This window comes from Pinus tabuliformis, chromosome 6 (genome assembly GCF_031772625.1).
Source record: "Pinus tabuliformis cultivar Carrire ecotype Pingquan chromosome 6, CPIR1, whole genome shotgun sequence".
Lineage (NCBI taxonomy): Eukaryota > Viridiplantae > Streptophyta > Pinopsida > Pinales > Pinaceae > Pinus > Pinus tabuliformis.
In genome coordinates, this window is record NC_142292.1 from 492,922,427 (window position 1) to 492,938,985 (window position 16,559).

General features: G+C 38.2%; 1 protein-coding gene across 1 annotated transcript; it reads right to left on the reverse strand.

Moving 5' to 3' along the window:
- Positions 1–11,405: 11,405 nt before the first annotated feature.
- On the reverse strand, positions 11,406–15,965 carry LOC149259473 (uncharacterized). Its single transcript, XM_089418331.1, has 2 exons — positions 15,039–15,965; positions 11,406–12,570 (listed from the first exon to the last, which is right to left on the reverse strand). Exons 1-2 carry the CDS (start codon positions 15,656–15,658, stop codon positions 11,859–11,861), a joined length of 1,332 nt encoding a protein of 443 aa, XP_089274457.1. The 5' UTR covers positions 15,659–15,965; the 3' UTR covers positions 11,406–11,858.
- Positions 15,966–16,559: the final 594 nt, after the last annotated feature.

A 16,559-nucleotide genomic window follows, 5' to 3' on the forward strand; every position in this document is an offset into this window, starting at 1 on the left:
GGTTTTGGGGTGGAATCTACCCTTTGTTCCTATGGTCGGGGTATTTTTTAAGGATTCAAATATTATGTATATGTATAGTATTATGGGCAACTATTCTGATTTGAAAAGTCATACATATAGAATGTGTGTGAATATTCGATAAAAAAACATGTAATCTATTATTAAAATTAGTAAATTTTTGGCGAATATTATCCATTTAATCATATATATGTAAAAAATGGGAAAAATTTCAACCAAATGAGTGAATTTGTTTTTTACAAAATGTCCAAAAAACAGCTAATTAGCGAAATTCCGCCCCTAAAATTTTCCAAGCTATGGTTGGGTAGAGAATCACCTCTCAATGACTTTCATTGCATATAAGTATTCATGCTTGTCCTTTGTGGAATGCTTTAATGCATTTGGTCAATGAATGAATTCTTAATGAAAAGGGAATGAAAGTAAAATCTAACATGTCACTTTTTAAGTCTCACTAAGTATGTGCAAAAGCTAGGGGAAATTGCATGTGTGCTTTTTAAATAAATGGGCTCAACGATCTTCTTCAAGATTTTAAGACGACGTTAATTTTAAAGGACAACCTCACCATTCACAAAAGTTCAAGCATTTATTAGAATGCCACTTCAATATGTTTGTCTCCAACCTTATGTACAACTCTTATTGAAAAGGAAAGATGAACATAAATTGACAACTCGCTTGCCCAAACTTACTAGGTTTTAAAGAAAATTCAACATGTTTGTCTCCAACCTTACATACAACTCGTCTGAAAAGAAAGACAACCAAATTTAACAACTCATTTTTCCAAAACTTATTGAGTTTTAAATAAAATAAGGGATATTTAAAATGGTCACATGAAATAAATATAATCGAAGATCCTCTACAAACATCAAAGACACCATCAATCTTCTAGGACAACTCCACCATTAACAAAAGTGCATGAAGCAACATGTAAATGAACGTTTGCTTGGATGTCACTTAAATATCTCTTCAACCTTCAAGTAACTCTTATTGAAAAGGAAGACAAAACTTAGCACCTTACTTTTCCAAAATGTACCAAATTCAAATGAAAAAAGAGAAAGTTGCATATGTCTTAGACTTTCCCCAGTGGGGGTGGGATATGTTTTAAGTGTCAAAAATGGTTTGTGTTCCATGTAAGACATTGACACTCACCCATTCCCAATGAAGAGGCACACTGTATTTGAGGCTTCAAAAATGAATTAGATACCATCCAAGGTCTTGATACTCATCCATTAGTTTTGATTTTAGTTTTGTTGTGAAACCTAAAACATGTACTCCTTATCCATTATTTGATTCATTTAAAGCAATTTACATAAATAATTTATAGACTCTAAATACTCCAGGTAAATAAAAAGTCAATGTTGGGGAAATTATATGTGCTATAATTCGAACATTAAAGTATCAATTCGGGTCTCGTAAGCTCCGAGGCACAAGTGCAAGTAACGCAGGATCAGAGTGTCTAACCTAAATTAACATTATGAAATCTGAAATCTATTCCTAAATTAAGTATGGAATTTTTATTCCTAGTTTGAAACTAATCTATTGATAAAAACATGCTCAAACAAATGAATAACTATAATCAAATGATGAACTAATTAAAACTTATAAGAACTAATGAATGATCTATCTAAATGAGTGCTATTTGATTCAAAACAACTCAACATGTAAAAGCTAAAGCTAATTGTTCACACAACGCAATTTATTAACAAACTGTGAAAAATCAACAAATGATTAACTATGACAATTATTATATTCAACTTAAGAAATCATGACAAGCTTAATTGAAATCACACATCTTACACTTCCAAACTAAATTCTACCAATCAACTAAAACAGAGCAATTACAGGAATCCCGAGTACAGAATGTGGCATGAGTACAGAATGTGACTATGTGTGTACTCCACAACCTGCAAACAGAAACCAACAACAATGCACTCACTGCCCTCTACTCAAATTGTTGCCCTCTACTCAGATCTACAAAAAAAGAAGAAGATAAATTTAGAATACAAAATGAAGCACTGCAATTCTGAAAACTATTTAGCAAACAGCTTGGAAATGAAATGTAAATCTATTCACTGAAGCAAAACACAATTCTTACATAAAACTATTCCCTGGATCACACCATAAATCAGAAAAAAATTACATAATCTAGAATGCAGAAATAAATTGACAAAGCAATTAAATCTACTTCAAACCATTTGCAAGAAATAAAATATAAAATGAAATAAACACACTTACATAATCTATATTAACTCTCCAAACATGATGGATTCAGGCAGCTTTTCTTGTCTGTGCGCTGCAAGTGTAAGTTCAATTCATAAAATGGGCACCAAGGCTACATCAATTTCATCACCTTCTATTAATTCTTCCAAAAACAGAGTTCAATGTACAACAGTGGTGCTTCCTCTCTTACATAACTTCTCTGTGTAAATTGTAATTCCCTCTGTAGTACTAAGTGATTGAAACATATACTATGTTTTTACAGTTTGAAACCCCAAACTCAAGGATCTGATCTTAACCATATGCCAACAAAATTACAAAAATGCATTTCAATTGATTTTTCTGGAATTTGGTTATGTCAAATTTGTCTTGGGCAATCTCATGATCCATGCATAGCTTGATTGAGATCTAGAATATCTGATTGCAGCTCCATATAGCTTGAAAAAGAAATGAATAAGTCTTCAACCCGAAATATCCAAAATCGTGGCTGATCCAAAACCGTGAAACCCAAAATTTTTGTACTTAAGATTCCGCTGACCATAACTTCCTCATGGTGACGAATTTTGACAAATGGTTTTTGGGTTACCTGAATGAAAGTACTTTGAACAAACCACGTCTCGGAATCCCGAGATTATTCCTCATTTGATCACAAAATGAGATTTTAATCTACAAGAATTCTGTATTTAACCTCTAACAACTAGTTTAATTGAATTATGAAGAATTTCGACGATGGATCCCTACAGTAAATGAACTTAGCAAAACCATCATTGGAAAATCATAGCAAAGTCACTTCTGATCATTGAAAAGTTAAGAAAACTAATGATAATCAACCACAAAGTGTAAAATGTGAATTGGTGACAAGTTGTGGAATTATGGTATGAAATGAGTTAAAAATATAAGAATTGAAGTTATGAACAGTAGTATTGTAAGGTGGAAAAAAATGACATATTTGAGACCCAATAGTTACCTCAACCAGGTACTTGATTACCAATTTACACCCCTAAAAAGATATAACATTTTAAAAATTGTCTTGATTGTTGATGCATTTAAAACAAAATATTTCAAGTGAATGACCACAGCGCTCTGCAACTCCTCTAGGGCTCGTATCAGGTAACAGTGGCGGTGATTAACCTATTCCGCACGGCGCTGGTTAGCAGTGGCCTGCAGATCTGCTGAAAGCTGCAGCACCCTCGCATGGGGGCTTCGTTTACAGCCTAACACGGGTTTTTTTCCTCCTTGAGGGCGACCTCATTCGACATGGAACATGGCGATGGCTCCAAAGACTCCCCACCACCACCTCCTGAACTGGAAGCGTTCAGGTCTCTTGTTGCAGCCTCAGGAAAACATCAGCCTTTCGGACCTCAGCTCAAGTTCGTCAAAAAACTGGGAAGTATTCCAACGGTGTCTTTGCCGGTGGAAGACACTTGCAGATCAGCATTGAATCTCGTCGAAAGAGGACTAATTGGTCAGTGTACAGGGTTATGGCCCTCCCCGAAAGGCGTTGAAGAGTGGGTAAAGCGCAACTAGATCCCCCTGGTCAAAGAAGGAATAAAAAGTTATTTCGTAGGCAAGGGTTTTTCTGTGTTCGTGTTCGAAAATGCAGAAGATAGAAGCTTGATTTTCATAAACGGGCCATATTTTATGGGCCCTCAAGGACTGTATTTGAATAAATGGTCCCCCGACTTTGACCCAGCTCAAGATGTGCCCACGGCAGTGCCAGTCTAGGTGCGCCTTCCTCACCTCCCCCTCCACTGCTGGAGCCAGAACTCGCTGCAATCCATCGGAAATGCTCTCGGCAGATATATAGACCAGGCGCCAAGGAAGGATCAATACTCCTGTGCAAGAATCTGCGTAGAGGTCGATCTAGAAATCGGGCTTCCTGAAGCCATTAAGCTCTCGGTGGCAGACTGGACGCATATCCAAGAACTAGACTACGAGCAGCTTCCATTCAAATGCCGATATTGCCACGAATACAGACACTTTGCAAGATATTGTAAAAAGAAAAACGAGGAAACTACAGAGAGAGAAAAAGGAGAGCAATGGAAGCAAGTAAAGAAAGCAGCAAATAACAGGCAGAACAACAAAAACAAAGGCAAGGAGACAGGGAATAAATCAGGACAAGAAACTGAAAGTCATCAAAATGTCCGGAACAAGGAAGTCACCAGCGCAGTGGAGGACAAAAACCCCTTCGAATCTCTCACACCACCCTCAGAGCCTCTGGAGAAAGAACAAGAAGATCCACCCCAGCTCAACGACAGCGACTTCCAAGCTCCAGGTAACACATCAAATCCGAACCCAAGTAATAACTCTTCTCCTTCATATGCAGATATAATTAAACAGAAGAAGAAGAAGACAGAAAATGCTGGCTCCTCGGATGATGAGACCTTTGAAAGGCCATCCAAGCGAGCCGGAAGGAGATCAAACAAGGAAGCTAGGGAAGAAGAATCAGAAAGGCAAAAAACCCTCGGAAGTCAAGCTACTATAGAAATGACTCTGGGAAGGAATACCAGGCCAAGGGTACCCAAGGGAGGAGGTCCCACACCAACAAGCTGTAAATGATGAATCTGGTCTCTTGGAACTGCAGGGGTTTGGGAAATCCCACTAAGGCAGAGGCCATCAAAGATTTAATGAAAATGGAACCCATAGACGTACTCATGCTCCAAGAGACCAAAATAGAAGGGGAGATCCTTCTTAACACCAGCAATACTAAATGGAAATTTGATTCGGGGAAGGTAATCAGTGCAAGAGGCTCGGCTGGAGGAATAGGCACATTCTGGTCTAGGAACTTATTCACTCTAGGCAGATTCCACGAGACCCAGCATTGGATATATACAGAACTATGGCACACAACAAGTAAAGTTAAACTAGATTTGTTTAACATGTATGTCCCGGTGCATTATGAGGAAAAAAAAGAGTGCTGGAAGACCCTATCAGATTACTTAGAGCAATGCAGCCCTACGAATATAGTCATAGGAGGAGATCTGAATATAATCCTAGATCCTAAAGAAAAGCGAGGCGGATCCTCTACAAGAGATCCCTTCCTCCCCACTGTGGAAAATCTCATCCAGTTATGGGACTTAGTTGACTTTAAGCCGGTGAAAGGAGCATACACCTGGACAAATAATAGAACAGGGGAACACCATATTTCAGCAAGGTTAGACAGATTCCTCGCCAGCAGTGCAATTATGATGGACAACAGAATAGTCTTCTCCAAGATCCTACCTAAACTAACATCGGATCACAAGCCAATTCTCCTGCGCATAAAGGAGGAAGAAGATCTCGGTCCTCTCCCATTCAGATTCAGTCCTCTCTGGGTCGAAAGAGAGGGGTTTCTTGAAACTGTACAAACAGCATGGGAAAAAGATGTCTTAGGCTCCCCAAGCTATGTATGGGAGCAAAAAATTAAGAACACCAAAAAGGCACTCAAAGAATGGATAAAGAAAGTCGCCAACTCCCCCACCAGCCAGAGGAAAGAAGCAACAAAACAGTTGGAAGAACTTCAATTTGGGCTGGAAGAGAAAGCCATTTCAACCATGGATCTAGACAAAGAAAAATATGCCCAAAGGAAAGCATACAGCTCCTTTAGAAATGAGGAGGAATACTGGTGATTAAAATCCCGCAGCCTGTGGCTCAAAGCAGGGGACAGGAATACTACATATTTCCATAGACAATACAGGGCCCGGATCTCGCGAAATCACATTGCAGAAATTACTACATCCAGTGGACAGGTATGTAGAGGATTTGAACAAATCAAGGAGGCAGCCGTTAAGCATTTCCAAAACCTTCTTAGCGCTGGAAAAGATGGGAGCGAGGAGGACATAGAAGAATTCCTCACAAACATTCCCCAGCTAGTAAGTTCAGATGACAATGAAACACTTCTAAGGCCAGTCTCAGAAGAAGAAATATCAAACATAGTCTGGTCCATGGAGCCAGACAAAGCCCCCAGGCCCGATGGATTTTCAATTCACTTTTACAGAATATGCTGGGAGATAATCAAATCTGATCTCATGAGAATGGTTCAAGGTTTCATGAGGAAGGCAAAGGTCGGAGGCGGCATAAACTCAACTTTTCTCGCCCTAATTCCAAAGGAAGCAAATCCAGGCACATTCGATAGATACAGACCTATCTCATTATGCAACTCATCCTACAAGATACTGGCCAAGTTGATGGCAAATAGAATCAAACCATTACTTCAAAAATTAATTTCTCCAGCTCAAGGAGGTTTTGTGAAAGGGCGACACATTCTGGACAACATCATCCAAGTTCAGGAAGCTTTGCACTCCAGTCAGTTGCGAAAAGAACAAGGTATGTTAATCAAACTGGACATGTGCAATGCCTTTGATAGAGTTAATAGGTCTTTTTTGTACAGGGTTCTATTATCTTTTGGCTTCAACCAGGACTTCATCAATTTAATTAAAGCCTGCCTGGAGAAGATATGGATAGCACCAATGATAAATGGCAGACCTGCAAACTTCTTCCCAGCCACAAGGGGCCTGAGACAGGGTTGCCCCCTTTCACCCTTTCTCTACATCCTGATGGCAGATTCTTTAAGTAGAAAGTTAACTATGGAAAAACAAAAAGGCAGTATACCAGGGATCAGAATTGAGAAAGGCATAGAACCAGTGAACCATGCATTATTCGCTGATGACTCGCTCTTGCTGGGGGGGGCCTCTTCAAGAATAGCAACAGCCTTCAGAACCATACTACAAAAATTTTGCAGCATCACGGGCGCACTGGTAAGTGAAAAGAAAAGTGCAGTCTATGGTTGGAACATAGACCAACACTCAATTGGGAAAATCGCAGAAGACTTGGGATACACAGGGCACGCAGAATGGGAAAGAATCAAATATTTGGGTCTTCCTATAACGTTGGGCTCAAATAGAAATCACCTGTGGGAGGAAGTAATCTCAAAATACAAGAAGAAGATAGCAGCGTGGGGAGGCTTCTGGTTATCCACAGGCGGAAAACTCACCTTAATTAAATCTGTCCTCTCGGCTCTGCCCACATTTCAAGCTGCTCTGATGATGGCACCCAAATTCATTTCAGATCAAATTTCCAGATATATACGCAACTTTTTGTGGAACGGTGGGCGAGGGAACAGCAACCGATTTCACCTAATCAGCTGGGACACAGTGAAAAGGCCGATAGTGGAAGGAGGTCTCCAAGTTCGCGATCCTGTGTATGCAAACGTGGCTCTGGGTTGCAAATTGCTATGGCAGTTATGTGCTGAGCCCAACCATCCAGTAAGCCAGATCTTTAAAAAGAAATACCTCAAGAATCGGACCATCACGAATTACAAGCCGGAGAAACATCCAAAAGGCACGCAGGCCTGGAAATTGTGCGTCAAAGGAATAGAGTTCTTCAGAAGTCACTTATACCGCATTCCTGGTAATGGGAAGAAAACCAATTTATGGAAAGACTGTATAATGGGACATCAGCCTCTAAACGAAAAAACGGAGATCGCTGAGATCAGAGACTGGCTCCGAGCAAAAGGTATCAGGAAAATAGAGGATTTATCAGAATGGGACAGCAATGGCAATTGGCAGAGATGGAAATTGCCCAGAATTCCAGAACAATTAAAAAATCAGTTGGCTGTCCTCATTGACGCAATCTCTGATTTTGCTCCAATCCACATCGATGAGGAAGACATTTGGGGCTGGGGCAAGAACGGAGTGTACACAACAAACCAGGGATATTATCAATTGCAAAGCAAGCAAGATTCACCACATCAGGGAATTGTGTGGAAGCAGATTTGGGACAGCTTCAGCATCCCTAAAATCAACTTCTTTTTTTGGACTCTATTTCATAACAAAATCCTTACGGGTGAAAACTTGTGCAAAAGGGGTATAGCAGGGCCACACAGATGCGTCCTCTGCAAAAGAGATCTGGAAACAGCAAACCATATGTTCATAATGTGTGATTTCGCGAAGGAGGTATGGTCCATCTTCTTCTCTGGACTGAACGTGAGCCCCCCTTCTCAAAGCACGATAGTCTCCATGTTTACATCCTGGAATGCCAGCTACCCCCACCGAATTGTCAGCAAATCAATTTGGCACAAAGTATGGACAGCTGCACCTAAATATGTTTGCTGGAAAATCTGGTTAGCCCGGAATGAGATCATCTTCAATAACATTGAGCTGCCAGCAGTGAAAGTGGCGGAACAGGCAAAGAAGCTTCTCCTAGAAACTCTCAATCACCATACTGCAAAGGAAGACAACTCCCTAAGAAGAGAAGAAAGCGCGTGGTTGGAAGACTACACAGGAAAAGACAGACATCCAGCAATTAAGTGACCAATCCACAAGGAAAGATGGCAGATCCGTGAAACTGAAGACAACTTCCAAAAGTGGTGGAAATCTCAGGACAAATGCACCATTTTCTTTGACGGAGCCTCAAAAGGCAATCCAGGGAGGTCAGGAGCAGGAGGTGTGATCTTCTACCGGAATGGGAAAAAAGACGAATTCAGCTGGGGCCTGGGATTGAAAACAAACAATCAAGCTGAAATTCTCAGTCTCTGGAAAGCTTGCCAAATTGCAAGTAAAGAAAACCCAAATGAAATCTTAATAATAGGCGACTCAGAATTGCTGATAAAAACAATGGTAAAAAAGAAAAGACTCAAGGATCCGGCACTGAACAAGCAGCTAGCAAGAGTAAACAGAATGCTGAAAGACCTCCATCCGGCTCAAATATGTCACATTCTTAGAGGATTAAACAAAGACGCAGACAGATTGGCAAATATTGGATGCTCTCTTCAGGAAGGAATGATCAGCATAAATGCAAGAATTCCAACCAAGGCAAACATTCCTTAAGCAAAAAATGTGTTGTAACTATCAATGAAAATTGTAATGGTCGTTTAGGCTATGCCCGATCAGCGTTCTATCAATAAACATTAACCGTTTCAGTTTAACAAAAAAAAAAAAAAACATAGATAAAATATTATTAATAGTTATAAATGATTAAAATTATATTAATCAAATTAATTGATATTTTTTTTATGTTGTATTTGAGTTGAGAAGAAGTGATCCTTTGGAGTAAATCTATCTAGTACAAATATTTCATTTCATGGACATAGCGATCACCAATCTCGAAGATCCACATCTACATAGAAAAACAACATTTATATCTTTTAAAAATGTAAAACGATTTCAATTATATATATATATATATATATATATATATATATATATATATTCGAACCACTTACTATGATTTATCATCAAAACAAGATGCATAACTTAAATCAAAACACCAATAATCTTCTAGTGATGATAACTACGCTAAGTGGTTTGAAACAATTCGATCTATAAAACTATATGTAATTGACCTAGACGAAACTCAAAAAAAGCAAAAGCCTACATTTAGTGAAATTCAACACATATTTTAATATTTTATTTTTAAATACACCCTTTCACAATAATTATAATTATAATTTAATGAATTAAGCCAGTCAATGATTTCACTTATAAATACATTTTAGAAATAAAATACACGTTATATATTTTAGTTTTTAATAGTATGTATTTTGATTTTTTTTTAACTTTATTATATATATATATATATATATTAAAGCTTGGTAGGACTACATTATCATGTCCAATTTCTTCAATTTCTTGAGACTTGATTTGAACCCAACGCTTCCGTTTTGGTGAAACTTCATTTCCACGACCATTGCCAATTGATTCTTGAGACTTGATTTGAACCCAAAGCTTTGGTTTCAGTGAGACTTCATTTCCACAACCAGCTTTGGTTTCAGTGAGACTTCATTTCCACAACCATTACCAATTGAATTATACCCAAACTTATTATATATTAATTTTTAAAATAACATCATTTTATTTAATTTAAATTCTTTTATAATTTTTAAATAAAAAATAAATATTTTTAAAAAGATTAATACCTCAAATAGCAATAACAGGGAAAAAAATAAAATGCTGAAATGTTAAATTGCTGCGAAGATAATAATATCATCCAAGGTAGCATTACATGTTCACCTAATATAGCTTTGTTATATAATAATACCATCCAATAAAATGTTATAATGTTAAATTGCTGCGAAGATAATAGTATCATCCAAGGTAGCATTATATGTTCACCCAATATAGCTTTGTTATATAAAAATACCATCCAATAAAATGTTAAAATGTTAAATTGCTGCGAAGATAATAATATCATCCAAGGTAACATTATGTGTTCACACCCAATATAGTTTTGTTATAGTCTTTAATGTGATTGCATCTTTGCGGTAAAATACAAAATTTCAAGATCAATTATATCATTATTTAGTATAGTGAACTTTCATATATACCAAGTCAAATGATCAATTGATCAATTATATCATTACTAGATTCGATGACTAATTATATCATTATTTAGCATAGTGAACTTTCATATATACTAAGTCAAATGATCAATTATATCATTGTTTAGTATGGTGAATAATTTTAAATTTATGGGAAAAATAGATTTTTAAATTAAACAAGCACTGCTAATTATGATATTAAAATAAATAGAACATATGAACCTTTATTATATCATTACTAGATTCGATGACTAATTATATCATTATTTAGCATAGTGAACTTTCATATATACTAAGTCAAATGATCAATTATATCATTGTTTAGTATGGTGAATAATTTTAAATTATATCATTGTTTAGTATGGTGAATAATTTTAAATTTATGGGAAAAATAGATTTTTAAATTAAACAAGCACTGCTAATTATGATATTAAAATAAATAGAACATATGAACCTTTTCTTGCTGGTAAAAAAAAATCGATAAAACACACTTTAAATACAAAAAGCTGGGTATTTTTTACTTATCAAAAAAAGCTTGGAAATTTTCATTAAAAATCTTTACCCAGCAAAGCTTTTTAATATAAAAGTTTTCGGAATTTCGTTTAAAACTTTGTACAGATCCTTTTAGAAGTAAAAAAAACTTTAAATTCCCTGAAAGAAATGCACATTTTGTGCATCGAATGGAAGTAGCCACAAAACCAAATTTGGGTCATGTTTAACCTCTTATAACTTATGGGTTAGATAGGTTAGCTTTCTGTGAGCCTCACTTTAACTAAAAATAAGATATAATGAATTGTTACGCTGCTTAAACGTGATTGCTGGTGATTTTTAAAAAAAGGTCACCACAAACCAAAGAATACTCGTTGAAACACCGGTGAAGATTGAATGATGATTTTTTTCATTTCAGCCTCCATTTAATTTTGGTTGTTAACTAAAACAACTTCATCATCTGTGAAATAGGAGGAGAAGAGCCTAACATTATATTAAATACAGAAAAGCCCCCTCTCCCTGTCACAATTATCAGATTAACTATATGCAGTGTGGGATTTGCTGCCCTTCTTAGAATCTTCCATAGAGCTCCAAGAACGAGCCCGCAAAGGAAAGTATATCGATGATCTCGAGTAATGATCACAGATAAATGCTTATAACTGGCAGCAGCACCACGTACAATTCACAATAACATGTGGTAAACTGAACAGCAGCAAACAAACAAACAATACGCTTTTGGGTTTGTGGAAAAATCTCAAAGCCCAAATGCAGAGAACATGGTGCTATCCCATGACAAAATCAAAATAAGGATCAAAACTTGTTTATACAACGTCTGACACAACTAAAAAATCCCATCTTCCTGACACAGTTCCTTTCTCAGCGTCCGTGAGAATAGCTGGCAAGCATCCATGCTCAGATCTACTGCTGCTGCCAAAGCCACAAAGACTGCAGCATCTTCCATACAATTAACATGTCTCATGGCTATTTGTACAACGGGCTTGCTGCATTGACGTTCTCCCTGAACAGTAGAACTCATCACAAAGCCTTTATAAACAGGATAGGGGAACTGGCTGAAAGAAAAATCTCCACTGCTGTGAGGACTTGCAACAGGAGAATTGAGGGATGAACATCCTGACCGTCCATTACCCATGTCAATCAGAAACTTCCCCCCCTTTTGGGAACTGATCACTGATTCTGCAAGCAATATCCCATTATTCATGCCAACCAATCCACAGCCCTCTGCCACAAGCTCAAATCTGCAGCCCAAACCGTCACTACCGCCGCGTTCTCTCCAAGCTTCCAGTCGACCCCATGGCGTCCAACTGCCTTCTCCCATATGTCTAAGAATAAGCCAAGCTCCAGGGTTAGAGCGGCTAACCCTATCTGTACCAACTGAAGGAACAAAAGGAGTTACCATTGATGCAGCTGCAACTGGAGACCCAGAAAGATCATGTATCATAACCAACCATCCTTTCCGTACCCTTATATCTCTCTCCCGACTACTACTGCAGGAGCTTAACCAGCCCCTATTACTTGAGTCACATTGGATCGATCTGTGACAGATAAAAAGGTGTAATCAGAATCAAAAGAAATCAACAAATACAAAATCAGTCTCTAAACCCCTGCTAATAAAACAGAACAAGAACATGCAACCATCCACAGAAACATCTACATACAAAGGAAAAACAAAAAACAGACAACAATCCCTTCATACAATCCAAAACATGACAATCTCTTTCCACAACAGAAACGCACTCTCATGGTACAAATCCTTAAAATCCGCTAAAGCAGTTCAACTTTCAAATTTCAAACAAACCACCTCCAATATCCTCCACAAATTTGACATTAAAAAACATATAAGACATCACCAGGTTTGCTACGGTGGTTAGCTCTTAGAATTTAATCTAAGCTGCAGGACAGTCTGACATTAAATATCATAATGGGCACTCTCAACAACCCATTTCCTTAAAATCTGCTAAAGCAACTAAAATTTCAAATTTCAAACAAACCACCTACAGTAGCCTACACAAATTTTTAAAAAAAAGGACGACATCACCGGGCTTTGCTATGGTGGTTAGCTCTTAGAATTTAATCTAAAGTTCTAAACTGCAAGACAGTCTGACATTAATTTTGATAGCATATATACAAATTTTGCATGGGTTTTGATAATGGGCACTCTAAACACCCCATTTCCCACAATCTACGCCAGAAGACAGCCAACATTCCACCTGATCCACTCATTTATTCAAATTTTAAATTTATAGTTTGATTGGGAGTGGACCACTGGATTTATAGATCAGAAAAGTCACTGGAAATGGGGGCATTTGAGTGTCTAGTATAAGGGCTCGGTTAGATGGTGAAGTGGGAGTGCTTCATATCCCTGTCAAGGTTCACATCCGAGTCAATGTCATCCCTCATGCGCTGTCTTGCTCAAGAAAGCAGGCTGCTTCGAGTGGTTAAGACCAGTTGCATGTTTGGATGACTTTGGCAGAATAAGATACCCACCTAGGTGAAGAATTTCTAAGCCATCTACATTCAATTGGAATATTGTCAGATTGGGAAAATGCACACTTGCCACATATTGATACCAATAATAATAGAAAGTCAATTGTAATATTGCCAAACTGGGAAAAGTGCTCTTGCCACATATTGATGGCAACAATAATAGAAAGCATATTGTGATAACAAATAAGGGATTTAAATTTCACGCTAGCGTCCTTTTTTATTCAATTCAAAAGAAAATCCTGTATACCAATCTCTAGCTACATACAAAGGAAAAACAAAAAACAAACAACAATCCCTTCATACGATCCGAAACATGACAAACTATTTCGACAACAGAAACACACTCTAATGATACAAATCCTTAAAATCTGCTAAAGCAGTTCAAACTTCAAATTTCAAACAAACCACCCACAATAGCCTCCACAAATTTTTATGTAAAGCAGTTCAAATTTCAAACAAACCACCTACAATAGCCTTCACAGATTTTACATAAATAATATTTAAGACATCACCGGGGTTTGCTATGGTGGTTAGCTTTTAGAATTTAATGTTAACTGCAGGACAGTCTGACATTAAATATGATAGCATATATAGAAATTTCGCATGGGGTTTGATAATGGGCACTCTAAACACCCCATTTCTTTAAAATCTGCTAAAGAAATTCAAATTTCTAAGTTCAAACAAACAACCTACAACCTACAATAGCATACACAAATTTTACATTAAAAAAAAATATAGCAAAATAACAAACAGAAAAAAGACACCACCGGGTTTGTTATGGTGCTTGGCTCTTAAAATATAATCTAAACTGCAGGACAGTCTGACATTAAATATGATAGCATATATACCAATTTTGCATGGAGTTTGATAATGGGCACTCTAAACACCCCATTACCCACAATCTATGCCAGAAGACAGCCAACATTCAACCTGATCCACTAGTTTATTCAAATTTTAAAGTTATGGGTCGATTGGGAGAGGACCACCGAATTTATAGATCAGAAAATTCACTGGAAATTGGGGACATTTGTGTGTCTAATATAAGGGCTTGGTTAGATGTTGAAGTGGGAATGCTTCATATCCCTGTCATCCGAGTCAATGTCATCCCTCATGGGCTGTCTTGCTCAAGTAAGCAGGCTGCTTCAAGTGGTTAAGACCAGTTGCATGTTTGGGTGACTTTGGCAGAATAAGATACCCACCTAGGTGAAGAATTTCTAAGCCATCTATATTCAATTGAAATATTGCCAGAATTGGGAAAATGCACACTTGCCACACAATGACACAATGATAACAATAGAAAGTCATTTGTAATATTACCAAACTGGTAAAGGCACACTTGCCACACATTAATGGTTGATAACAGAAAGCATATTGTGAAAACAAATAAGGGATTTAAATTTCACGGTAGCGTCCTTTTTCATTCAATTCAAAAGAAAATCCTGTATACCAAGCTCTAGAGATTCTGCACAATGTAGTTGAGAGTAAATAATGCGTAGCTAAGAATCAGAGCACCAACCGTGATCTAGAATTCCTGTCGCGGCTAAACTTGCAGCTGAAAATTGGTTGCCGAATATTGCCCTGAATCTGCAAGACCTGCGGACTGCACTCGGGCTCGCCGTCAAACTGGAAAACAAACCTTGGGTCAGGCTCTGCCCGGACGTTCAAGTGAAGCTGAGGTCCCGCTTTCGAATCTCCGGCTGAGCTTTTCCCAATAGACACCCACCCGTTGTGGAACACGACCAGCCTCTCGTGGGCTCCCTCCAAGTCCAAAGGAACCGAGAATTTACCCAGTACCTTTCCCAAGTTCATACCGCAGTTCGAACCCTGCCGACCTGTGTAAACCGTGATGTCCAGCTGCGGATTCGAAACCCCGAGGCAAGAATAATTCTTGGAAAGCTTCACTAGCTCCGAATGTTCCAGATGAAAACTCGCCACCAAGTTCTGGACATCAGGGGCGGGAGCGTCGACAGAAATGAGAGGAACCGCCGCTATCTGGACCGGGAATTTATCAAATTTGATCTCGCAAAAGCAAGGAAATCTTGAAGAATGAATGCCTGCTCTGGTGGGTTTGGAGGCCACGGGGATTCTCAGCGCCAAACCTCCCACCAAGACCTTCACGAACGGGCACGGATCCATTTGTAACAAAAAATAATACTCTCACAGCGTCATCAGATCGAATCCTGCTGAAAACACATGGTCTCGAGGCTTCACGGAATCGACTCTCGTAGAGATCTAACCCCCACATATATACGCGCCGGAATAGTTTTCAGGCCGACCTATCGGAGTGACCAGAGATTTGGTTGTCACAGGCTGGAGATGGCGAGGATCGAGAAAAGAGCGGACTAAGTGTCGAGGGTTCGCAACCTGCGGATGGATAAATTTGGCTTCTCCGCAGGGATGAGCCAGTGTGAGCTGTGAAGCATGATGCTACTTAAAAAATCTAATAATAATGCAAGGAAAATAAAGGAAAAGGGCGAAAGTAGGTCAGTGGATGGCATGGATGACTGGCTGCCTCGACCTGTCGCTTTCGTTTACTGTATGTCAGCTGTCTCCAGACTGTCAGCCCGTCCAGCTGTTCGTGACATTGACCTGTCTCGATAGCGACAATTTTAGTCATGAACTTTAGGACTGAAATTAGGAATTTATTAAAAGGCAGTATGGGAGTTGGTTGGATTTGCAAGCGTGTGGTGAGGGATAAATGGATTAGGGAGTGAGTTGTCATTGGGCATATTGTTTTGGGTGGGGTGGGCATGTTTTATTTTTGGGAATATATGTTGATTATGAGGAATACTCAACGAGCGAAATGGGGGCGATTGTCCATCTGGTGCTGCTGGGGGACTTTGACAGCTTGCCTTATAGTCACATTGATGTTATTGTCTATGAGTGGATGTTGTTGGCACTTTCAGTTGAATTTTAATATAAATTGTGATTGGAAAGTGAATATTATTTTTCACATAATTGTTATAATTGGTAAGAGTTTATTGTTTTTAAAATGTAAATGAGGGTTTTTTATTTATTTGAAAATTTAAAATTAAGA

What these genes read in the sequence shown, in the direction of transcription:
- LOC149259473 (XM_089418331.1), bottom strand. Translation starts at nt 15,658, where the DNA reads ATGGATCCGTGCCCGTTCGTGAAGGTCTTGGTGGGAGGTTTGGCGCTG. An exon ending in GACAGGAATTCTAGATCACG is followed by an intron (nt 12,571 to 15,038) that starts GTTGGTGCTCTG and finishes TATCTGTCACAG; the next exon opens with ATCGATCCAATGTGACTCAA.